Source organism: Nyctereutes procyonoides, unplaced genomic scaffold (genome assembly GCF_905146905.1).
Source record: "Nyctereutes procyonoides isolate TBG_1078 unplaced genomic scaffold, NYPRO_anot_genome, whole genome shotgun sequence".
NCBI classification, from domain to species: domain Eukaryota; kingdom Metazoa; phylum Chordata; class Mammalia; order Carnivora; family Canidae; genus Nyctereutes; species Nyctereutes procyonoides.
The window spans coordinates 1,660,116-1,683,865 of NW_026575049.1; the positions used below are offsets into that span (position 1 = coordinate 1,660,116).

The 23,750-nt window shown below is 54.6% G+C and overlaps 2 protein-coding genes across 2 annotated transcripts; one reads left to right on the forward strand and one right to left on the reverse strand.

Moving 5' to 3' along the window:
• Window positions 1–1,913: 1,913 nt before the first annotated feature.
• On the forward strand, window positions 1,914–9,111 carry MBD6 (methyl-CpG binding domain protein 6). Its single transcript, XM_055328200.1, is given in 14 exon segments — window positions 1,914–2,192; window positions 3,156–3,219; window positions 3,387–3,523; window positions 3,769–3,871; window positions 4,004–4,166; window positions 4,388–5,440; window positions 5,595–5,900; window positions 5,903–6,255; window positions 6,531–6,684; window positions 6,849–7,018; window positions 7,142–7,555; window positions 7,663–7,715; window positions 7,940–8,003; window positions 8,143–9,111. Coding segments are annotated over 12 exon segments (3,021 nt in total). The 5' UTR covers window positions 1,914–2,192; window positions 3,156–3,219; window positions 3,387–3,410; the 3' UTR covers window positions 8,218–9,111.
• Window positions 9,112–9,266: 155 nt separating this feature from the next.
• DCTN2 (dynactin subunit 2) lies at window positions 9,267–23,259 on the reverse strand. Its single transcript, XM_055328885.1, has 14 exons — window positions 23,078–23,259; window positions 22,121–22,189; window positions 13,809–13,905; window positions 13,572–13,633; window positions 13,143–13,241; window positions 12,702–12,862; window positions 12,370–12,520; window positions 11,972–12,037; window positions 11,730–11,768; window positions 11,472–11,549; window positions 11,081–11,152; window positions 10,743–10,845; window positions 10,537–10,628; window positions 9,267–9,716 (listed from the first exon to the last, which is right to left on the reverse strand). Exons 1-14 carry the CDS (start codon window positions 23,111–23,113, stop codon window positions 9,630–9,632), a joined length of 1,212 nt encoding a protein of 403 aa, XP_055184860.1. The 5' UTR covers window positions 23,114–23,259; the 3' UTR covers window positions 9,267–9,629.
• Window positions 23,260–23,750: the final 491 nt, after the last annotated feature.

Here is a 23,750-nt window from a genome sequence, read left to right on the forward strand (position 1 = left end):
GCTGTTTTAAGGAGGCCCTGCCCTCCCCTCCCCTCGGGGGCGGGCCCGCAAGCTAGCCAATCAGGGCGCGGCACGCCGGCGCTGGCCCCGCCCCGCCCCCCGCGCCCGCCACTCCGCAGCCTCCGCGGCACCGCCCCCTTCGCTCCCGCCGGCCCGGGGGTAGAGGTGGTGTCGGACCCGGAAGTGGCTTTGGGTCACGAGGCTCCGCGGAGGAGGCGAGTGAGTCATGCGCGCGCGCGGAGGGGAGAGCTGGGGGGGAGGGGAGGAGAGGGGGGCGGGGATGATGCAATGTTTGGCAACCGGTGTCTCGGCGCGCACGCGCAGGGGCCGACGAGGGTGGTGGGCGGTGCGGGGGGGTGGGGGAGAGGAGAGGGCGGGGCGCCAGCGCCGGGCTCCCAACGGCCCCAACGGCTCCCAACCGTGGCCGCCCTCAGGCTGCCTGCGAAGCCGCGCTGCGGCTCGTCCTCCTCGGCGCCCTTATTCCAAGCCCACCTGGCGTTAGCCCCCGCCTCGCCGTCTGCATGGGGGGCTCCCATTTTGCTCGGTCCCCTCCTAGTTAGTGGGCACGAGGTCTTCTAAGCCAATCTCTTTTGAAAGTTTGCATGCAGCCACAGGACCGCCTAAGGTCTCCTCGAGTAGGCGCATAAAAAGATCCCGTTTAGCTTCCTAATTCCCCCAGAAGGGGCCGAGGAACTTGAGTACTTTTGATGGTCATTTTCAGCTCCTCGCCGAAAAGCACCCCTAACTTTTATCTTTGTGAAGTTTCTGATGAGCGCTCAGCATGCCAGAATTCAGGACTTGGCCCGGTGGACGCGATTCTCAGCCCCCCCCCCCCCCGCCCCGTGCTCTGGTGCCTCCACCAAAGATCAAGACCCGCCCTTTTCGCTGTACCAGCCGCGCCGGTCCTGTGACTCCTGCGTGAGGAGCCGTGCACCCGCCGCCTGCCGCCTCGGTGCTCGGGCGACCTTAGAGCCTCGTTGCCTGGGACGTTGGGTGCACTTGAGCGCGCAGCCACCTTGCACCGGGTTGTCAGGAGCCCAGAGTCTGGCCTCACCTGCCCCTTTACTTGCCCCCTAATGTCTGTGCCACAACCGTTCTTGTTTGTAAATAAAGGATGACGAGTTGTGAAGGTAAAACGAGAGCACTATGAACTTGGAGGCAGCTTAAACAAAAGTGAAAAGCATCGCTTAAAATGCAAACGTTTTTCTTGTGCCATTAGGTAGAAAAAAGATGCCATGTGGCGGCCGGTTGTATTCACTGTCATACCCTCACGGGGGCAGCCAGAGTTAAGTAGAATCTGTCACAAGGCCGGTTGTGGCTGGAAGGAGGTTTAGGTGGTGGTGTGACGGTGACAGGTCCTCGGCCGGGCCTGCTCCGTTGCTCCAGACCTCCATTTCCCCTTCAGTAGATGGGGGTGGGGGTAGGTTGGACCAGATGGTCTCTCCTGGCCCAAAGACATGACCAGGTTGTCAGTGACAGGCAGAGGTCATGTGACTTGACAGGCGGAGGTTGTGTTGTGACATGTTGACCTGGGGAGGCGGGTCAAGTCCCAGCACACTACCCGGGAAGCCTTTGGGGTGGGGCAGGGCAAGTCGCGACTTTCATCTTTTGGGGCCGGCCCCTCCCGGACCCGGCATTCCTGGCTCCCCCGACAGACTGTGGCTTTGGAAGGGGCCCCTCCCCGGGGAGGGCTGGGATTGGCCGCCGGTGGCCTGGGAAGAGGCTCAGATCCTTCCGCGGAGGGCGGGGGGGCCGCGTGGGGTGTTTGTTCTCTTGGGGATTAATGGGGGGTTGTGGGGGAGGGGTAGGCGCGCTCCCGCATGCGCACTGCGGCCCCTCCTGTTGGCTCGTCGTTGTCCGCTGGGCGGGGGCCCGGCCCCGCCCCTCTCCCGTCCGGGTAGCGGCGGCGGCGGCGGCGGCAGCGGCGGCGGCGGCGGCAGCGACGGCGGCGGCGGCGGCGGCAGCCTGCGCGGTGCCTTCTGGGAACGGAATCCCCAGGGCTGCCCCTGGCCCCCATGGCGCATGCGCGGGAGGCCGCTCGGTGATCCGCGGCGGCGGCGGCGGCGCTTCCTGCTAGGACCGGCCGGGGCCGTACCGGAGGCTCGGGCTCCGCCGACCCTCCTCCCACTCCCTCCCACTCACCCTCTGGGCCGCGACTGCGCAGGGCGGGGCCGGCCGAGCCATGGGCCGCGGTGAGTGCAGGGCCCGGCCCCCCCGCCCCTCCCCCTCCCCTCCCCTGCAGTCCCTACCCTCTGCCCCCCGCGTCCTCGGCCCCTTCCCCGGCCCCATCCCCGCTCCCCCGCCCTCACCTGCCCCCGTCGCCTCTCCCTCGCACTGCTTGACTTTTGCCTTCTTCACCTCCCTCCCTCAGTGCTTCGCCCACCCTCCGCCCGCCCTCTCCCCAAGTTCCTTCCTACTTCGTGCGCCTTCCCCTCCTCCCCAGGCAGAGGGAAGCAGGCTGGGTGACAGGGCGCCTTGTTACGAGAGGGAAAGTTTAGGAGCCGCCGGTGTGGGGTGGGAGCGATGGTGAGGCTGGGGCGCTGCTTGCAGGCCGGGGGGGCTGCGTCCCCACTTGGAGCCAATTTGAAGCCCGTGGGGTAGGAGGTGCTGAAGCCCCTTGCCTCGGGCTTGGGGGGAAATCAGGAGCTTCTTGGGATTCTGGGAGAAGACAGAGCTAGATTGCAACCCTTCCTAGGAAGATCCAGTGAAGCAGATCAGTGATCGTCTAATGGGGCGGGCATGGGGGCTTCTGTTCGTACCACCCCGAGGGCCGTTGGGCGACCGCCTGGTGACCTGTGGGGCAACCCGTACTTTTATATGATCTTCCTGGGGGGTAGGGAACAGCAGGGGACCAGACGCTCTGGGAAGCTCCTAGTGGCCTGGCATTATGGGAATTTGCCCATGTTCCAGGATGGATTGTCTCTGATGGGACAAAGGGGCTTTGCCCTTTATGTCCAGGGGTTGGGCTCTGATTCCATGGCCCCGGGGAGTTGTTGAGGCTTGGATCCTCCCGTTCCTCGGGGCCCATACCTGGAAAGGACGGTTGTGGACTCACCAGCAGATCCCTGAGATCTTTTCCTGGACAGTGTCCTGGGCTTTGGTGCTCTCGGAGTTGGGCAGATTCCCGACAGCCCCCCCTTTCTCCTGTGTTGCAGGTGTGGGCTAAGCCGGAGGCCCCGGCTCTAGACTGGACCCCACAATGTTTGCAGAGATGTTCAGGTAGCCATCACGGGATGGCAGACAGCTCTCGGTTTTCTCTCCCAGCTCCCTGAGGGTTTCCCAGGCCCCTGGGTTCTTTCGGGTCTTCCCGGCATCCTGGCCCTGCTGGAGAAGTCCCGCAGGTACCCCGCGCACCCTGATGCCCGCCCGGACGTGTGTGTTACCAGGCACGTGGGAGCTGATTACACACAATGAATGGGGGCAATGAGAGCAGTGGAGCAGACAGAGCTGGGGGCCCTGTGGCCACATCTGTCCCCATCGGCTGGCAGCGCTGCGTTCGAGAGGGTGCTGTGCTCTATATCAGGTGCGAATCCCCAGCGCTCTCGCCGCCTGTCCTCCCGACGCCCGGTCTCTGGTAGCCCGGTACTCCTCCCTGTCCTTCCTTCTTCAGCCTTTCTGCTCTCAGTGTCGCGGGCCCTTACATCTGTCCTCCCTCCTCCTCGTCCCACACCCTTCATCCTCCGTGCTCCCTAGGAAGGTCTCTGACTAAGGAACTGTCCTTTGGGCATGTCAACTAACTCCGTGCTCTCTGACCCTGTGCTCTCCCAGCCCAAGTGGCACAGAGCTGTCTTCCCTGGAGCAAACCCGGAGCTACCTCCTCAGCGATGGGACCTGCAAGTGCGGTCTGGAGTGTCCACTCAATGTCCCCAAGGTCAGAGTGGTGAGGGGAGCCGGAGAATACAGGGATAAGCCAGGAGACCTGCGACCAGAGTCACTGACCGTGGTAGCTCTTCTCACAGATTCCGCTCTCTCAGGGTCCCTGTCCGTGACTCCCGCCTTACAGGTTTTCAACTTTGACCCTTTGGCCCCGGTGACCCCGGGTGGGGCTGGGGTGGGGCCCGCATCAGAGGAGGACATGACCAAGCTGTGCAACCACCGGCGGAAAGCCGTTGCCATGGCAACTCTGTACCGCAGCATGGAGACCACCTGCTCACACTCTTCTCCTGGTGAGTCTTCTCCACACGCTCCTGACAACTGAGGAAAACTTAAGGGCCTGGAGGAGGGACGGTGGGAGGAGCTCCAGGAGAGGGAGCAAGGAGGGGTGGAGGGGGGAGCCGCCCGAAGGCACAGGGAGGTTGCGAGGTTATGGGAGATGGGATGGGGAAGACAAAAGAAAGGGGTTGGAAGGGGAGCCACCGGCTGACCCTTCTTTTCTCATTTATTGCAGGAGAGGGAGCAAGCCCCCAAATGTTCCACACTGTGTCCCCAGGGCCCCCCTCTGCCCGCCCTCCCTGTCGAGTCCCCCCTACAACTCCACTTAATGGGGGCCCTGGCTCCCTTCCCCCAGAACCACCCTCAGTTCCACAGGCCTTCCCCCCTCTAGCAGGCCCTGGGGGGCTCTTCCCACCACCTAGGCTTCCTGACCCCATCCCCTCCGGAGGCAGCAGCAGCCCCTGTTTCCTCCCAAGGGGCAACGCCCCCTCTCCAGCCCCACCTCCTCCACCGGCTATCAGCCTCAATGCTCCCTCCTACAACTGGGGGGCCGCCCTCCGCTCCAGCCTGGTGCCCCCTGACCTGGGCTCTTCCCCAGCCCCCCACACCTCCTCCTCACCACCTTCAGACCCCTCTCTCTTCCACTGTAGTGATGCCTTAACGCCCCCTCCTCTGCCCCCAAGCAATAATCTCTCTGGTCCTCCTGGCCCCCCTGGTCCTGCCACTCAGCCACCAGTGTCTTCAGCCACTATGCACCTGCCCCTGGTCTTGGGACCCCTAGGAGGGGCCCCCACGGTGGAGGGGCCCGGGGCACCCCCCTTCCTTGCTAGCAGCCTACTCTCTGCAGCGGCCAAGGCACAGCATCCCCCGCTCCCCCCTCCCAGCACTTTACAGGGCCCAAGGCCCCGTGCCCAGACACCCTCAGTTTCCCACTCCGCATCACCCCGTCCCTCTCAGCGTCGTCCCCGCAGACCCCCAACTGTACTGCGATTGCTAGAAGGGGGAGGCCCTCAAGCCCCTAGACGGAGCCGTCCTCGGGCCCCTGCCCCTGTCCCCCAACCCTTTCCTCTCCCTGAGCCATCCCAACCGATTCTCCCTTCTGTGCTGTCCCTGCTGGGACTCCCCACCCCTGGCCCTTCCCACTCTGATGGAAGCTTTAACCTTTTGGGGTCAGATGCACACCTTCCTCCTCCCCCAACCCTCTCCTCAGGGAGCCCTCCCCAGCCCAGGCACCCTATCCCACCCTCCCTGCCTGGGACCACCAGTGGCAGCCTCAGCAGTGTGCCAGGTACGGGAGTGTGGTAGGGCTCTTCCTCCGAGGCACTTAGGGGAGTTTAGCGAGCTCTTTGGTGGTTTTCTGGGTTGGAGGCGCGAAGGTTGGGTTCTTTGGATGCCGGGGAGAAAGGTCCTCCCTTGAGCTGAATTTCTCTTTTCCTTTGCAGGTGCCCCTGCCCCACCAGCTGCCTCCAAAGCCCCCCTAGTCCCCAGCCCTGTGCTTCAGAGCCCGTCGGAAGGGCTCGGGATGGGGGCGGGCCCAGCCTGCCCTCTGCCTCCCCTGGCTGGTGGGGAGGCTTTCCCTTTCCCTAGTCCTGAGCAGGGCCTGGCACTGAGTGGAGCCGGCTTCCCGGGGATGCTAGGGGCCTTGCCTCTGCCTCTGGGTCTGGGGCAGCCTCCACCTTCTCCGTTGCTCAGCCACAGTTTATTTGGCGTGCTGGCTGGGGGAGGGGGACAGCCTCCCCCTGAGCCCCTGCTCCCCCCCCTGGGGGACCCGGCCCTCCCCTAGCCCCAGGCGAGCCTGAAGGGCCTTCGCTTTTGGTGGCTTCCCTGCTTCCACCAGCCCCCTCAGACCTCCTTCCACCCCCTTCTGCACCTCCTAGCAACCTCCTGGCCTCTTTCCTGCCCCTGTTGGCCCTGGGCCCCACAGCTGGGGATGGGGAGGGATCTGCAGAGGGAGCTGGGGGTCCAAGTGGGGAGACATTTTCAGGTTTGGGAGACCTGCCCCCCCTACTGTTCCCCCCACTTTCAGCCCCCCCTACCCTCATAGCTTTAAATTCTGCGCTGCTGGCTGCCAGCCTGGATCCCCCCTCGGGGACGCCCCCCCAGGTGAGGATAGGGGCTGAGTGGGTGGGACAGAAGGAGGTAGAATCAGGGATGGGAGCAGGGAATCAAAGGCTTTCAGTTTCATGCCTGAGCTCTTCCCCGGGGCCTGCGGGGAGGGCTTAGTTCTTGGCTGGGGGTAGGACAGCTGCAGGAACTGGGTCTGTATTTAATAAGCGTGGCCTACTTCACGTGAGGCTTCGGTGAGGTGGTACATGTGTAGGTACTGTGCGTTCATGAACTGCTTCACGAAGAGCGTCACAGCCGTTCTTTCTCCTTAGCCCTGTGTCCTGAGTGCCCCCCAACCTGGACCACCTACCTCCAGTGTCACCACGGCAACTACTGACCCGGGGGCCTCCTCTCTGGGCAAGGCCCCCTCCAACTCAGGGAGACCCCCCCAACTCCTTAGCCCTCTGCTGAGTGCCAGCCTGCTGGGTGAGTCTGAGGGAAAAAAAACTGGTGCAAAAGAGACAAAAAGGAAGCAGTGACACTTGGGAGTAGAGGCCGGATGACCTGGGAAGAGTCTGACCCCAGGGTTACGCCCAGGAGGTAAACAGGGTCATTGTGGCTCCTGATGCTCCAACTCCTCAACTCAACAGGTGATCTGTCTTCGCTGACCGGCAGCCCTGGAGCCCTCCCCAGCCTGTTGCAGCCTCCTGGCCCTCTTCTCTCTGGCCAGTTGGGGCTGCAGCTCCTCCCTGGGGGGGGAGCTCCGCCACCCCTCCCGGAGGCTTCTAGTCCCCTAGCCTGCCTGCTACAGAGTCTCCAGGTGAGGGCGTGTCTGGGGGGGGAGGGGCTTCAGGGGCAGGTTTTTTTCTCAAATAGAAGTAGAGGTTTTTGTTCCCGACACAGAGGCACTGGCTGGGACTAAGGTGCTACTGTTTGTCTGCAGATTCCCCCGGAGCAGCCGGAAGCCCCCTGTCTGCCCCCCCAGAGCCCCACCTCAGCCCTGGAGCCGGAGCCTGCCCGGCCTCCCCTCAGTGCCTTAGCCCCACCCCGCGGTTCTCCTGACCCCCCAGTCCCTGAGCTGCTCACTGGGAGGGGGTCAGGGAAACGGGGACGGAGGGGAGGAGGGGGACTTAGGGGCATTAACGGTGAGGCCAGGCCAGGCCGGGGCCGAAAGCCTGGCAGTCGGCGGGAGCCTGGCCGACTGGCCCTCAAGTGGGGGGCACGTGGTGGCTTCAATGGACAAATGGAACGGTCCCCAAGAAGGACCCACCACTGGCAGCATAACGGGGAGCTGGCTGAAGGGGGTGTTGAGCCCAAGGATCCATCCCCTCCCGGACCCCATTCTGAGGACCTTAAGGTGAGCGCAGGGTGACAGGGGTCTGGGCTGAAGGGCTCTGAGGCAGGCTGCAACGTGGTTCTTCCTCTTCCTCATTTTTCCTACACATACAGTCCGTGTTTTCCCAGGTGCCCCCAGGGGTAGTCAGAAAGTCTCGTCGTGGCCGGAGGAGAAAATACAAGTGAGTGTTGGCCTTTCCCCACTTCTTAATGCTTTATAGAAACCTCTACAGAGTGGCTGACTTTCAAAAAGGCACAAATCTATTTAATACGAATACGGATAATCTGCCTTTCTTATCCCGAAGTAGAAAGTTTCCCGCCCCAGCTCTGAGCATCCCCCGGGCTTGGGGAGGTAGCTTGGGGAGGTAGCGCTGATCATCTGCGCCCTTACCGGTCCTTATTGCAGCCCTACCCGGAACAGCAACAGCTCCCGCCAGGACGTGACCTTGGACCCCAGCCCTACAACCCGTGTAAGTGTGTATCAGGGTTGAGGGGTGTGTGGGGGACGAGGCAGAAGAGGAGGACTAGAGGGAGGGAGTGGGGAGAAAATAAAAGACTTCCGGTACCTAGCTGTTTGATCACTTCTTTCAACTTCCCCCTCTCGCACAGGCGGCTGTCCCTCTGCCTCCCCGGGCCCGCCCTGGCCGTCCTGCCAAAAACAAGAGGAGGAAACTGGCCCCTTAGCAGCCATACCTGGAGCTGGATCTGACCCTGATTGGGGAGAGCTGAGTGCTGAGCCTTGGGAGCCCCTGCCAGCCACCTGCACCTGTGGACAGTGGGTGGGGGCACTACTCCCCACTCAGAGCACAAATGCAAGCCCTTCCCCTACAATCCCATCCTGAGCCATTGCAGGGGGTAGGGAAGCTCACCCCCTCCCCCCCAAAGCCATGTCACTGAAAAGGCCTGGGGGGGTGGTATATGGCCCTCTCCCCACCAGGCTAAGGGGAACACCCCCTTCCCCAGGTCTTTTATTTGTTTAAGTTATTTTTGCACAAATGACTCTTTTATATTTAATTCGACTTCATTGCCTCCCTTCTTGAAGCCAGCAGGCTCAGTTTACAAACCTGTGAGCTACTGTTGGCTGCTGCCCTCCTTCCCAGTGAAAGGTACAAAGCAATAAGCATCATGCATTCCCCCCTCACCCCTCCAACACCCCTCTGCCTCTGGCTCAGGTTGCTCAAAGCACAGATCCCCTCTTACCCCCGTCCCCAGGTTTGAAACACATAGCCTCATTTCAAGGTGTAGCCAGCTTCCCTCTACTTTCCTCTGGGATCTAACAGGGGGTAAGGGGGCACAGAGAGCCTGCTGGGCCTCTCCTCCCACACACACTACACTGCCCCTTCTCCCCCATCGAAACGCTCAGAGACGTTGTGATGATGCGACTGAGGATTATGCAACGTGGTCCAACCGGAGCGGCCAGCACGACCCGCTGTCCAGGGGCTGCCTCCTGCCTTTTCTTTTGTAAAGACAAGACCGTTGGGAGTTTTAATTCTGTTTTGTACTTGCCCTGTGGGGCCTCCACTGCTTTTCTATGGGAGACACTCTTAATTTAACAGATGAGAATATTTTGAAACTCTGGCTCTGGCTCTGTACTCATTTTTTCCTTAATTCCTTGGTAAGAACAGGTTATGGTTTAAATCTTGTTGGGGCAGAGAGTGGCTCGGGCTGCCTGTTGGGCTGTGAAGGTCCGTCTCGGTGCTGCCTCTTCCCCAGGAAACACAGCAGGGGCCACACAGAGTACAACAGCATTTAATGGTCAGAAACAGTTGTACAGTAGTACATCCAGCCACAGTTGCTGCTGGAGGACAGGACCCACTCCTTCCCCACCCCAGGCAAAGCAGTACTGGACAGGAGCTGCCCTGTGGCTGGGCCCACGTCCCCAGGGCCTGAGGGGAGACCACCATCTAAAGTCCCCCAGCTACCACTCTGTATTCGTCGGAGGAGGGGTGTAAACCCCACATGCAAGAAGAACCCCTTGACCCCAGTGTCAAATGGGATGGGGGTTCAAGAGTTATAATGAAGGGGGAGCCCTATGTAAGCTGTTAACAGAGTTCAAAGGGGCAGGGATTACCCCGTTCTCCATCTCCTAAAGGTGCTCACTTTCCTAGCTGCTTCATCCGCTCATCGATGTTGGCAAAATTCCCCTCAATTGTGGACAGGTTCTCACGCATGGTTGTCTGCACCTAGAAGGTCACAGAGATGGGTTACTCCTGGTCAGGCCCAGGTACTGACTTGGGCGAGGACCTGAAGAAATGCTCCTAGAGAAGACAAGGAACGGAGGCATTGTTTGCGGGCCCCAGAGCAGGCAGGCAATGGCAGCAGCTCTCAGGCTACCCTCAGGTGCGGCGGGTGGAGCTTAGGGTCTGGCCAGCAGGCTGGGCTCACCCAGAACCATTCTCTGATCCGGGACATGTAACAAGAAGCAGGTAAAATTTTCTTGAAATAAGAGCTTTACTGGCTCAAAAGTTTAGAAGACTACTGTGGTGGTACAACATACTCTATATATTTTTTCATTCTTGATGGTCCTGTGGTATCGGGCTTTGAACTGTAACTCTGCCCCCAGCACTGAAAACCGTGTGCTTCCAAGAGAAACTGAGGGCCAGGGGCTGGCACTGTTAAGCGTGTGTCAGGAGCAGTGGCACGACAAGGCCGGAGCCCGCTGTTCAGTCTGTATTCCTCCCAGCGTGCTGTGCTCTGGACATAAGCACGTCTGGATGAGGACCCAGGAGGGGAAAGCTAAGCTGAGACTCCACAGGGACGGGGAGGCGGTCCAGGAAAAACAAGTTCACTCAACTAAAAATTCGCCCACAGAATTTCACCTAATCCATACGAGCCCGGGGGCAGGTGTAGCTCCCCAGATACTAAGATAGAGGTTCACTGATGAAGTAAGTTGTCAGAGATCGCACGACCGCTGGAACAGTGGAGACTCGGAGCAGGCCCCTGCCACCGAAACAAACCTGGGAACCGAGAAGGGAGGCAGCAGACCAATAGAGGGCCACGCACCTGGGTCAGGAGGGCAGTGTTGTCCTTGAGGGAGCTAGCAATCATCTGCTGTGTGGTATCCAAGTGTGTCAGGAGCTGACCGAACTGCATGGCTACAAAAGGAGGCAAGAACCGCATGGGTGAGGTTAGAATACAAGCCAAGACAGAAGGAAGCAAAAGCTGCCCACTTTCCAGTTCCTCTTGGCTCCCGACAGCTGGCCTCCCACCTTGCTCATGCAGCTGCTTGATGGTGACAAGTCTCTGCACCAGCTCAGGCAGGGTGGAGGCGATGGGGCTCCAGCGCTGTATGGTTTCATAGAGCTGGTGCACCTGGGGGGACACAGACGGGGCCCGATGGGACGGCCAAGCAACGTGCACACTGACCGCGGGGGCGGGGAGGGGCACGTGTGAAGCACTGTCCTGTGTCAGCTGCTGAGACCTCATGAAGATGGCACTGGGGCCAAAGCTCTCCCGCTCCAGCAGAACGTCCAGAATGACTCGGAGTGGGAGAGGGTGTGAAGATGGGGGAGAGGGTGTGAAAATGGGGGAAAGGGCTCCTCCTGACCTTGCTTTGTGTATCTGCATCCTCTACAGAAGCTTTATGCTTGGCAATCTCGTTCACCTTGCCCAGGACACTCTGAAAACACAGATTTATTTTATTTTATTTTATTTTATTTTTTATTTTATTTTATTTTTTAATTTTTATTTATTTATGATAGTCACACACACACATAGAGAAAGAGAGAGAGAGAGGCAGAGGGAGAAGCAGGCTCCATGCACCGGGAGCCCGACGTGGGACTCGATCCCAGGTCTCCAGGATCGCGCCCTGGGCCAAAGGCAGGCGCCAAACCACTGCGCCACCCAGGGATCCCTGAAAACACAGATTTTAAGGCTGACGGGGCACCCAGGGCTTTAAAGCTACCTGTATGTAATCCAGTCTGCCCTCCATTCGATACCTGTAGCCGAGCCTCCACTTGGTCCAGAACTGCGAGGTCCAGGCCGTTCACCTTTGCTTGCAACAGTTCTACAGTCTCCTGGGGGAAGGGGTGGAGACAAGCTTCACCAAGGGGAAAGGCTCGCTTTTCACTAGGAAGAGGCCCCACTAGTCCAGGAGGTAACTAACATGCAGCTAAGGACCCAAAACCAGTTCTCCACGCAAACCCAAGCCCCTTATCCCTCCTGCAACCCAACACTCGGGTTCCTCTTATACTCACCATAAGACAGGCTCCCTGTAGACCTGCTGAAAGGGGATTCTGGTGGGGGAGAGGAGGAAAGAAATCAGTGGTTCTTCTACCTCCACGCAATTATGCTTTCCTCCCATCCTTTCTGGTTCTAGCTGGCAACCCACGGGCTGCTGATACCTGAAGCCCTTCCCACTCTTCCCAGGGTTCTGTGGAATCTACGAATGTTAGGGATAAGGGAGCAGGGTCAGACTAAGTAGAGGAGAGTGCCTGACCTGAGCGTCCTGATCACAGCGTACAGTGGCTTCCAGCTCTGTCAGGCGCTTCTCAAGTTCTGCAACCTAGGGCGAGGAAGGAAGTGAGATTCGCCATCTGCTTCCCTGTCGCTGCAGTGGGCACTGAGAGTCTGCTCTTCTCTGCTGGTCTGCTTGCCCTTCCCTTCCCTCCTCTACGACTCTACCAAGGGGCTGCTTTCTCTGGAACTCATCCCTAGTCACAATCTTAAAGTCTTAACTGGAAGTAGATGGCTGAGGGAAGCCTGGAAGATGGACATCAAGAGGAATGAGAAGCATTTCCAGCACCCTCTCCCCAGATCAGATCCCTTGGAGGGAGGTAGGAAAGTCTTCAGGGCCATGGCACGCTAGCCCCCCAACCAACCTAGACACGTACTTACTTTGGCAGCTTGAGAGAACTTGTCCTGTTCAGGCCGAGAATGTAGTTCGTAAGTGACAAGGTTACTATCTACGGGAGTCCCACCGGTGATCTTTCCCCCTGAACCAGTTCCTTTGCTGTTTTTTGTTGCTTCCAGCTGCAGCAGCAGGCGCCTGGGCCAGGAAACCAAGTAATAAGGCCCACTTGAAGGATGTCAGCCAGCCCAGCTACTCTCCTTTCTGCCACACGTTCAGATTAAGGAACAGCTAGGCTACTTCTCCCCTTAACCAGTACCTGGCTGAGTCTCCCTATGCCCCAGTCACCAATGATTTCCCAACAAAGTAGGGCACCCACTTAGCCAGAGCTCCATCAGGGTCAGTAAGGTTAATAGCTGCATCTGGTCCCAGCAGCTTCTCCAGGTGGGAAGCAACCAGCTGCTGCTTCAGGGCTGCCAGCTGCTTAGCCAAAACCACTGGGGTCAGCTTCTCTTCAGCGGCTGACTCCTTCACCGTTGTCTGGTGTGAAAAGAGGTAGACAATGAAGGGTGGCAAGGATGAATCAAGACCAAAAAAAAAAGAAAAAAAAAAAAGATCAAGACCTTTAAGAAGGGCTGTGGCTGGAAGTTACTGGATGGTTCTTACCCACCTATGGCACCAAGTGTAGATTTATGTATCCCAAACCTAGGAACCTCTGCTCCCTTACTCAGAAGCTTTGGGAATCTTTGTCCTCCTGCTGTGAGGTCCTCCTCCACTATGTTAGTCAGAGCAGAATGGGGAGAAGGGATTTTATAGTTACCTTGATTTTCTCAACTTCAGTTGTCAGCTCTTGGACCTCATGCAGTAGTCGCTGGTACTTTTGCTGGGGTGTCTCCTTCACTCCTAGACCCTCTCCAAGCTAGAGAGCAAGCACACACAGTGAAGTTCCACCTCTTCGTACAGGGAGCCTCCTCAAGAATTTATCCAAACCCTGAGCCTAAGCTGTAAGGGTATCCTATGCAACTCAGAACCCGTAACACCCTGGTACAGAAAAACCGGAGGTAGGTGGAGGCCGGGAGACTCTCCAGGGCAAACAGGAGGGGGACTAAGCATCCTCAATTGTATCCTGCGGGGCTTCTCAGAACCCCCAACAAAAGAAAAACTCAGAAGCCTGACTGTTCCCCTGATGCCCCTCCTAACTAGGATCACTGCACCATTCCCAACACACACACACACACACACAACAAACCATCTCATATTCTCCAGATTCATATCCTGTTCTCTTGGTTTTTCCAATACGATCTGAGAAATCTGCAAAGATAAGAAGATGGAATTGAGGGCCTGATCTAGGCCCAGGGCAGTCATGGTCTCAGGTGACTGTCAGGGCTACCACGAAAGATCTCCATGAAGGACTCTTTCCCCAAAGAAAAAGTCACTATGCCCTGGGGATAGGCCTCCCCCCAGCCAGTTTCCAGCCCAGTCTCACCAAGTCCCTTTGTCCCCACTCTCTTATCTTTGAACTTGTCATAGGCAGCATTGGGATTGACAATGATGTGCTCCACACTTGTGCTCGTCAGCTCCTCCTGCAGGAATAAGTAGTTCAGCCCAGGGGCAGATTCATTCTCACCCTAGACTTCCCTGACCCCACAAAATCCCCAAAACACTAGAGGACACTGGGTCCTACGTTCCCAAGGGAAGAGAAGGGCAGCTCCATTCCAAGCTGCGGACCCAGGCTCAACCTAGGAAACGGAAGCTTCCTGGTAAATTTGGAGTCTCAGTTGTATAAATATTAACACCCTGATTCAAGGAACAGTGGTAGTATAACCTCCCCGCCCACTCTGTACATAAGCCTCCCCCTCCCCACACTCCACCCAGTGAGGCCCTCCCAGTTATCTGGCACACACCATGCACTCAGGGCAAGAAACCAACCTGACCTCTTTTAACCTCCCCCTCCCAAAAGTAAAGTTCCTTGCTGCTGAGGAAGGACACTTGAAGCTGGCCTCCCATCCTTGCTGAGGGGAAAGAGGAAGGGTGGCTGACAGTCCAACTGCTAACTCTGAGGGTGAGTATGCTACTGTAGGGAAGACACCGGCTCTGAGATACAAAAGGAAGTCTGAGACAGGGCCTGACCAGCAGTCCTATGTCCAGGATGCCATGAGGCTGGGGAGTTCAGGGTATAGAGAAAAGTGGCAAGAGATTATTATATTATTTTTTTAAGGGACGTCTCAGAAGCAATAGGCATAGGCACTACATGCTTCCCAAGGAGACCCATGGGTGAGGGCCAGGCCCAAGTCCTGACATGGAAGTAGCCTGGCAGCCTCTCGAAGAGACGCTGTGGCACCTGCCTCTTCTCCCCGAGCCCTCTGCGGTGTCTCAAGCATTGATGCTATTCCATTAGCAGGGAGCATGGGAAAGAAAGTGATAAAAAGAGTTTACTCGAGAAATGGAAGCAAAGAGGTTCCCTCCTTACTAGATACTGACTGGCTACTATTCAGATTCCAGTAACTACACCAAGACTGGGCACTTCGGACTACACGTCTCCTTTCCTCGTCAGCAGTCCAACAGCTCTCACTACATTACTGAAGGAGGCGGAAGGAGACCCAGGAGTCCTTTTCTTTTTTTTCTTTTTCTTTTTTTTTCAGGAGTCCTTTTCTTTTGGGGATGACCGCTCCACCTTCTACAGGAGGCAGGCAAAGTGAGTCTTCTTTCTTTCAACTAGAACAACAGTTCTCAACCCTGCTTGCACAACTGTGTCACTTATGAAATGTGTAAAAATAAAATTTAAAGTAAAAAAAAAGGGGGGGGAGGGGGGAAAGGGGGGGAAGCGGGGGGAAGGGGGGAAAAAGGACTGGGCTCTCATCTGTAGATTCTGATTTCATTATTGTTCTGTGGTAGGGTCAGGATAGTAGGTAGGCCAGCTGAAAAGCTACCCAGCTGATTCTAATGTGCAGCCAGGACCCGACGGTCTTGGCCTGTGTGTGGGTATCAGGAGTGGAGGTGAAGGACGACAGTGGATACACCATGAAGAGCAGCAGAGAGAAGCTCCATCCTTCATTTCTGGTCTGCTATTAAACAAAGAATCTGTGTGAGAGGCAGCTGGGTGGCTCAGCGGTTGAGTGTCTACCTTCAGCTCAGGTCGTGATCCCAGGGTCCTGGGATCAAGTCCTGCTTCAGGTTCCCCGCAGGGGACATCACAGACATCTGCCTATGTCTTTGCCTCTCTCCGTGTCTCTCATGAATAAATAAATAAAATCTTAAAAAAAAAAATAAGGAAAGGGAGGAAATAAGGAGAAAACATCAATTTTGGTCTTTACCTCTCCTTCAGGGAAGTGCTGAGCAGAGAGGCAAGAGATAAAGATTAAGGGAAGACAAAAGGGCTCAATATCCCATATGCAAGGGCGAAGAGACAACTGAGCTCCAAATTATCATCTTTTTAACCTTCCCCAAAATGAATGGCTAGAGCACCCAGAGGCCAAATAACTAGGTGGTTTCTGGCCTCTACAAAGTGTTTGTCTGAGAAGGACTCCCTATCAAGAGAAATGACCACCACCTTCTCTTAAGTTCACAATCAAGAGTATGCCACTCCTCCCCGTGATTGCCCCAGTCAAGGCCAATGAAGCAGAAATCCATTTTTAAAAAATCCCCTTAAAAAGACAAATGGGAAGTGTAGTCTACAGACCAAGGAAGGAAATTAATCATGGCTGCCATCTGTTAAGCCCTCATTATGAGCCGGGCACTATGCTGATGAGAACCTACTTTCCTACATACTTTTCTAAATAGGGAAGGGGTCGGTTGAGTAGAAAAGGGACAACGCACAGAACGTGGGCTGCAGTGGTCCTGGACAGTGACAGGGATGAACAGTGCTTTCATCGCATTATTCCCGACGAGGACCACATCCTGGGTCAGGAGAGCTGCCCGACGCCAGCATCCCCCTTAGAGCCTCTCCACAGATATGGCCCCAGGGACTCAGTCCTCCAGTGGCACCCACTCTGCCAGTGCCTCAGAGATCTGGGAGCATGGCCTGGGGGCAGTGTCATTACAGTGATTCGTAGGATGGGAGAAGGCTGTCAGCTGGGGGTGGGGCTGGATAGAGGGATTAAAGATTTAGTGGAGACAAAAGGACAGAGAAACAACTGCCCATCACAGCACACCCCATTAAAAAGCAGATGAAAGGTCAGGCTTCTTACCAGCTCCTTGTGGTTTTCCCCAGAGGTGAGAAAATCAAAAGAGTTAAAAGGAAAGGGAGAGGGGAAATGGGGGCGAGGGAGGGGAAAAAAAAGACAAAATTGTTATTAGCAAATTGTCACATGCACTATATGATAGCTTCAAACACACTGCACCATAGGGCCCATGGGAGCCTAGCAAAATTTGGGGGCCAAGAAATTTCAGCTAGAGTCACTACACACCCCGAGAGAAAGAAGAGCTTGGGACCCTTTCCTCTCTGGTGGTGAGAATGTCATGAAGCTCTGCCGTGAGAAGCAATGTAAGACCATCTGAGAACTGGTGAGATGCTGCAGCTAGTGGCATGGAACAGGAAAGTCGGGAGGAGGCAAGGCAGAAAGTGAAGCGGAGGCTGTGGGGACTCTAAGGACATGGAGCTGACTGAGGGCCCGTAATTCTCCAGGGGGCTTCATGGTTCACATCTCGCTGTCTCTCCTCTAGTCTCAAGAATCAGACATTTGGATGGTTGAATGGGTCACGATGAGGTGACTGCATGGGTGGTCCAACAGAACTTCAGGTTAAGCAGAACAGAATACGTCAGGAGACGGTGAGTTTCAGGAAATTCGAGGTACCCATTCTCACGCTCTACAGCCAGAGGAGAGGCAGGGCAAGTCTCGGGCCCTTGGATAGTCTAGTGTGTTTGTACCCATCTCGACTACTTGGTAACTCCCCCTGCGGCACCGAGGAAACCAGAGCAACTCTGCCACGATGTGCTAGCACAGAGAGTACCAAGATTCAGAGCTACCAGCCCAGGTGCAGAAAATGTTTCTTCCACCCTCTGTTCACAAGATTCACAGAGGTTAGAGGGTGGACAAGGGGAAAAGGTGAGAGTATTTCAAAGAGGCCTTCTTTTAGTACAGCCACAGAGTAAGGCTCTCGCTTCTAGGCAAGATCGGTAAAAAACTGCCAGAAGGGGGAATCTAGCTGTATGCCCACCTCTCCAGGAGCTCTACTGAGGGGCACATAAAAATCGTGGAGGGTTGAAAATGGTTATGTATATATGAAAATGCACGGTGGGACAAAGACAAGTGCTTCCTGCCCCAGAGATTTCAGCTAGATACACCTGAACCTCAACCTCTCTGTCCCCTGTCTGATGCCAGGGTCCAGCTAAGCCAAGACTCCTGTTTCAATGCAGGGTCAAGGCAGATCGAGGCCCTGTGGTCTACACTGGGATGTCTCTGCACAGAGTGAGTATAAGCGCTCACAGGTGCACACATGCAAACACACAAGGGGAGGCACTCACACACTACCTTTCTTATACTTGCCCCCCACCCAAGCTAAAACCAGCTTGGGAGAAACTCAAGGAGAAAGAACAATGAGCTGTAAGCTCCAGTTCAAATCATAAGGAACAAGCAGGATGGGGGAGGACAGAAAATCAAAGAAAAGGAAAAATGGTATATTTGTAAATAGGTGTATATACCACCTCCAGGTCTGTCCTATGGGTGCACTGTGGGATGATGAGCTTTTAGGCATAATTCCTATAACCTAGAGTATTAACAGTGACCACGGAATCCGTATATCCAACCACCTTGATTAGAAAATTCTAAATGCCCTGATCTCAGGTACCAAGCTTACCTGGTACACAACTCCCAGTACCTCTCACTAATGGACCCCCTGATGCCCCAGGGCTGTTTGGCTAAACGGCTGTGCCTCAGAGGGCAAGACCTGAGGTTCTAGATCAGACAGGGAAAGAGGCCACCGCTGCTCTCTGAGCCTGTTCAGGCTCTATGCCAACACTGCAGCCAAAGGGACTTCAGAACCATGATGACAAGGAAGTTGGAGAGTGCTGTAGCATAAAACTGTCCAGGATGGACCAACATAATGCTGACCATCCATTCATTTCTAAAGGAGGAGTACAGAAACAGAGAGAGTCATGAAAGCACAAACAACACAAGTTATTACCTTAAAATTACATATGACTCTCCTTCCCCATCCCATTTACCTTTATCTAAAGGCTTAGCAAAGGGAACGTTAAAATGAGTTTTCCCCAGGGATAATCTACATACAGCTAAGAAGTTAGGACTGTGACTGTCTCTCTTATTCTCCATCCTTGTATAGAATGGCTAAGAGTTATTTCTTAACTTTATTTCAGTCTGAGGAGGAGAAAGCCAACCCCTTCTAACCCCAGCCCCTAAATGCCTCATTTAGGCCTAGCATTCCTAGCCTCCGTGTTTCTGTTCCATCCTCCATTGGACAGTTTTATTCTGCAGACCTCATAAGGGAAAGACAATGATTCGTGGATCATAGCTGTACTTCTAAACCTTGATCAATGATTTTTAAACACAAGGCCAGCAGGCCCCTTAGGGACCCAGCTAGGGACTCGATAGAATTTAAAAATGATTAGCTACAACAATAGTACAGTGGCAGAGCATTGCATGCGAGATGTCAGATGAAAAAAAAAAACATGCAGAGAAGAAGCATCGAATGGTCTTACTTGTGCAAACTAGTGTCCAGGCAAGGTGGTGAGGAGGGAGGATGGGGGAAGCATTAGGAAAAACTCAGGTAAGTTCAAGAGTGCCAACAGTCAATGAACACAATCAAGCAAACTCTATGATACCTCAAACTATAAAGAGGAGAAACGGTATGTTCTCAGGCTGGTGGAGTGTCCAGCAGTACCTACCCTTTGGAGAACAGCCTCTGCCAGGGCCCCATCAAAATAGGTCACTGTGGCTAGGTCATTTTCCCCCTTTCACATGGCATTTGAGATGGATAAGGCATAAAGGGAGAAACTAACTATATTCTGTTTCTAGTGAGTTTTGTTATTGTTGTTGTTGTTTTTCTAAATTTACTCTCCTTGCTCCAGCAGTTCAAAGCCAGGAGCAGAATGCCTCATAGACCCAAAGTAGACTGTGGGCCCAGCAGGGAGGAAATCCCAGTTGGGTATTAGCTTTCCTGATGAGACATTTTGAGAGAAGTCCCCAAACAAGCCCATCACCCAAATCAACCTAGGAGTGTCTGAAATGCAGAGGGGAGATTCTCCTACATTGAAGAGGAAAGAGCCAGCCTACGCAGTTGTCTGGCCCGTTCATTTTAGAACACTTTACTTCCTGCTAAAATTATTTTCAAGGAATAGTAGGAAAATCATGATCATCTTTAACAAAACTAAAACCTTTTATATTATTTTCCTCCCCCATCCTCTCCACTATTGGAATTGCAATACTTTTATGTTTAAACTACCAATTATAATCTTTAAGGGATATTAGAGGACATTATTTCCTTCAGCAGCTCAATTTTTTCCACAGTGGAGCAATCAGAGGAAGGTTAAAAGACAGTGAGGGTCAACACTCTTTGATTATTCTTTTAAATAAAAATCTGGAGACCAGAAGAAGCTAGTCCTATTGGTTCTCTCCAAGGAAGGGAGCTGAGTGGTGGCAGGCAGGGGTAGGAAGAGACTTTTGCTCTATGTGCATATATTATCTATTTTAAAAACTAATAAAGTTAAAAATAAGCTGGAAACTAAGGCAGAACATTCTGTTGCCAGTCAGAAGGTGACTGAAAACCTCACGGTTCAGCCACAATACTGGTGATGTGCATTGTCATCTGTGCTAGGTCTGGGGAAGGCAGGCGAGAGACTGGCTGCTAGTGAGAATCCAGGCCTTACAGGCATGAGGTTTCTGGACTAAGTACAACCCACTTCCCTTCAAGCTGCACATTTACATCAATATTAAGAGCAGTAACAGAACCATTACTCAGCTGACTTCCCGAAGGCTGCCCTTTTAAGGCCCACAGGGACATCCAGAGGCCAGAGACATTAGCTGACATCAGTAAACATCTCAGCACCCCACCCCTTCCTGAAGACACTGAAGGTCCCCTCACCTTACTCACTCCTGCCTAGAGAAAAAGAGTCATTTAGCTGAGCCTTAGGTGATGGAGGCAACTCGACTCTTCTTGTATTTACCGCCCAGCTCCTATGCACTCCTATACCGTCATCCTGGGTAATATGCAGCATATGAAATGAACACTTCCGGTACCCCTGCCTATCAGTTACCCCACTAGGTACTACTGAAATAGGCTGCTCAGGCTCAGTGGGGAGAAACAGCCAATCAGGGTTGCACATTCAGGTGCTTCCATGCCTGTCATCTTATTAAGAAATATCCCTATATTTTCAAAAGGAAAACTACAATGTATTTTTTGTTTTGGAATGGGGATTGTTGTCATGCTGCCCGTTCGTATCACAGCCAGTGACAAATGGAAAAACTTACATTTATTATCTCACCATGAAGGCTTGATACTTTATAGGCAGAAGCCTAGGCCAGAGTTGAACAGTCTCTGAAATGGGTCAGAGGACTGAGCTTATATGCTCCTGTTCTGTGAAGTTAAGGCAGCTTCTTTTTTTTTTTTTTGAAGGGCAGCTTCTTAGTAACATACATCTTGGAGTGATAGGTGTACACCCAGGTCCTTGAGCATTGACAACATCTGCATTATCTCCAGATACTCAAGCTTGGGGGACAGATTGACATGCCAGCAAGTACAGAAGCCACAAGGAACACATCATTGAGGAGACAGGGAAGGTGTTCCCACAAAGTAGGAACCACTTCCACATGGGGAAAATCAAATAAGGAATAAGTGAGTACGCCAAGCCATACATTATGAGCCAGCAGCCAGCATTCTTCAGGACTAACCAGCCCCACAGACATAGCCACAGGACTTACAGACACACAGATGGAGCCTGCTTCATCAATGTGACCTTAGCCCAGCTCTCTTTGGAATAGAAGCCTAAAACACATCTTGTAAAAAAATGCTAATGGAACTTTGTTCCCCTTGGCACTTATAAACAAATGTTTACTATACTGATTTCCATTCACTCCATTTTGTTTATTCCACGTATCCTGCATGTATCCTAACTCTCCCACGAGCCTGGGGCATCCTGGAGGCAGGGACATTTCCTCCTCTGCATTGCACAAAACCCAACACAGAACGAACATATTCAATAAACAGTGCTAAAGCGGCTCCCCTCATGGTTTAAAATGAGTCCCCAGTGAATTTCTTCCTTAGAGTTCTTCTTGTATCTGAAAGTGCTAAGGAATCTCCTTGCTCCTAGGAAATAATGTTTTCCCTCACATTTGTTTTACTCTGACTAGATCCCTCATCTTTCTAAAATCTCCACATCACTTTCTCACTCTTGGCTCGACGGATACTGGCTATTCATGTAAAAAAGCATTCCTCTTTACTTCAAAATCTAGCTCCTGGTAGGATACTAATGAACATGTCTCGAGTGAAACAGTTTATGAAATCAAAGGTCTAGTTCCTAACCTCAAGTAGTTTCCAAGTGTTCAGGCTTCACGATTCATTACCGTAGCCTAGGACCCGGGGGCCTGCCTAAATCACTAGCCCCAACTAAACTGTTTTGAGATATTTCGACTTTATTTAAAAAGACCCAAGGATCAGGTCTTGTTAATTGTAATTCCCTCCTTCCTGGCATTGTTCACTGGTGGCTGTAAGCCTGCAACCTACATACATCCCAGGCTGGGTTGGCATACCCGCTTATTGCTCTGGCTCGCCAGGAAAGGGAAAAGGGTCTGCCTGGGGGACAGAGGTCAGGGTCCGTAAGAGTCCTGAAGCAGCACATAGTCTTACCGCATCAAACTCTGCTTGATCATCCTCAGGTAGGTCGCTGGTTTCATAAACATCTGGCTCGTTCCTGGCCTGCAGACAGAAGCAGTGACCACCCTACCTCACTACCCCGCATCCACCAATACCCCTGACCCACTCCATCTGAGCAGGCTAACAGAGAAGGCAGGCTGTGCGGCCAGGATTCGGTCCCTTGTCTTCCCCCTGCCCAGTGAACCCTATGCCAGTTCCCATGTCTTAAAGGCTGGGGATGACAGGAGGCACAACTGGGACCTCATGATAAGTGGTGAGTGTCAGTGATGACAAAGATGTTACCCTGAATCTGACTGGGGGCAGACCCTTGGCAATCATTACGTCTGAGGTAGAAGAGGGCTGTCTTCGCCTTAGGCCCGTATCCCACTACCCTGGCACACAGGTGGAGAGTGACTCAGGACCTTAGCCCTTAAGGTACTGTGGCCCAACCCCCACCCTTGAGAATGCAGGCAGGGCAGCCCAAAAGGAGGGTAACAGGCCGGCAGGTGCGGGCGGGGGGGGGGGGGTGATGGGGGCAGAGTTCTCTATCGGGCACAAGAAGGCTGCTGCCGCGGTCACCTCCTCTTCGGCAGCGTGTTGGCCACACCAAGTGGCCTGGTACGTGTGTTCGGGTGGGGGTGGGGGAGATCTGGGGAGACACGGGTGGTGCTGACACGCACGGCAGGAACACTCGGGCGCAAGTGGTAAGCGCCCCGAGACGGTTTCTGGGCGGAGAAATCGGCGAGGGCCGGGAAAGGGGCCTGGTAAGCCACTCCGCGACCGGCCAGGTCGGGAGGGAAGAGTCCGGACGGTGCTGCGGGCCGTCGGGGAGCCGGGGGCGGCCCGGGGCCAGGCCGGGCTGCAGGCCGGGGGGTCACGGGGCAGCGCCTGACGGGGGTCCTCGGAGGTCGGGGTGCGGCCCTGGGGAGCCGGGGCTGGCCCTGTACTCACAATGCCGGGAAGGTCGGCGTATTTGGGGTCCGCCATGGCGGCGGCGAGGCGGGGTTGGGGGACCGGGGCCTCGGTGGAGCCGGGGCCGGTGTTCGGGTAGGGGAGAGGCTGGGTCCGAGTCCCGGGCTAAGGCGGCGGCAAAGGGAGCGGCGGAGGAGGCGGAGGAGCGGGAAGTCTCGCGACAGGAGTCGCACAGGAGAGAGACGGGGAAGGCAAAAGTCGCGAGAACAGCCCACTACCACACCCCTAGAGAGGCCGGGATTGGCGAGAACGCGGCCAGGGAGTGAGGTAATGTCGGGGGACGCCGCCTAGGATTGTGGGATTTGTAGTCTTGGCCCATTCCCCGCTTGGACGGAGAAAGACAATAACGCACCTTGGGGAGTTATTTCACATAACTTCTTTTCTTTTATTTTTACATCAAGTCTCTGAAACACATTTTATAATTCCTGTTTTTCAGTTGAATACATTTGGGTTTCCAAAGATTAAATGACTCGATAAAAATAACGCATCCTGTTATGCCGTGGCACAGACAGGGCTTCAAAAACAATAATAGCAAGTAAAATTTAGTAAAAGCTTAGTCATGTTAGGAATTTAAAGGTTAAGTAATCTTCTCGAGTTGGAGCTATCAGATAAAATACAGGGCACCTAATTAAATTTGATTTTCAGATAAACA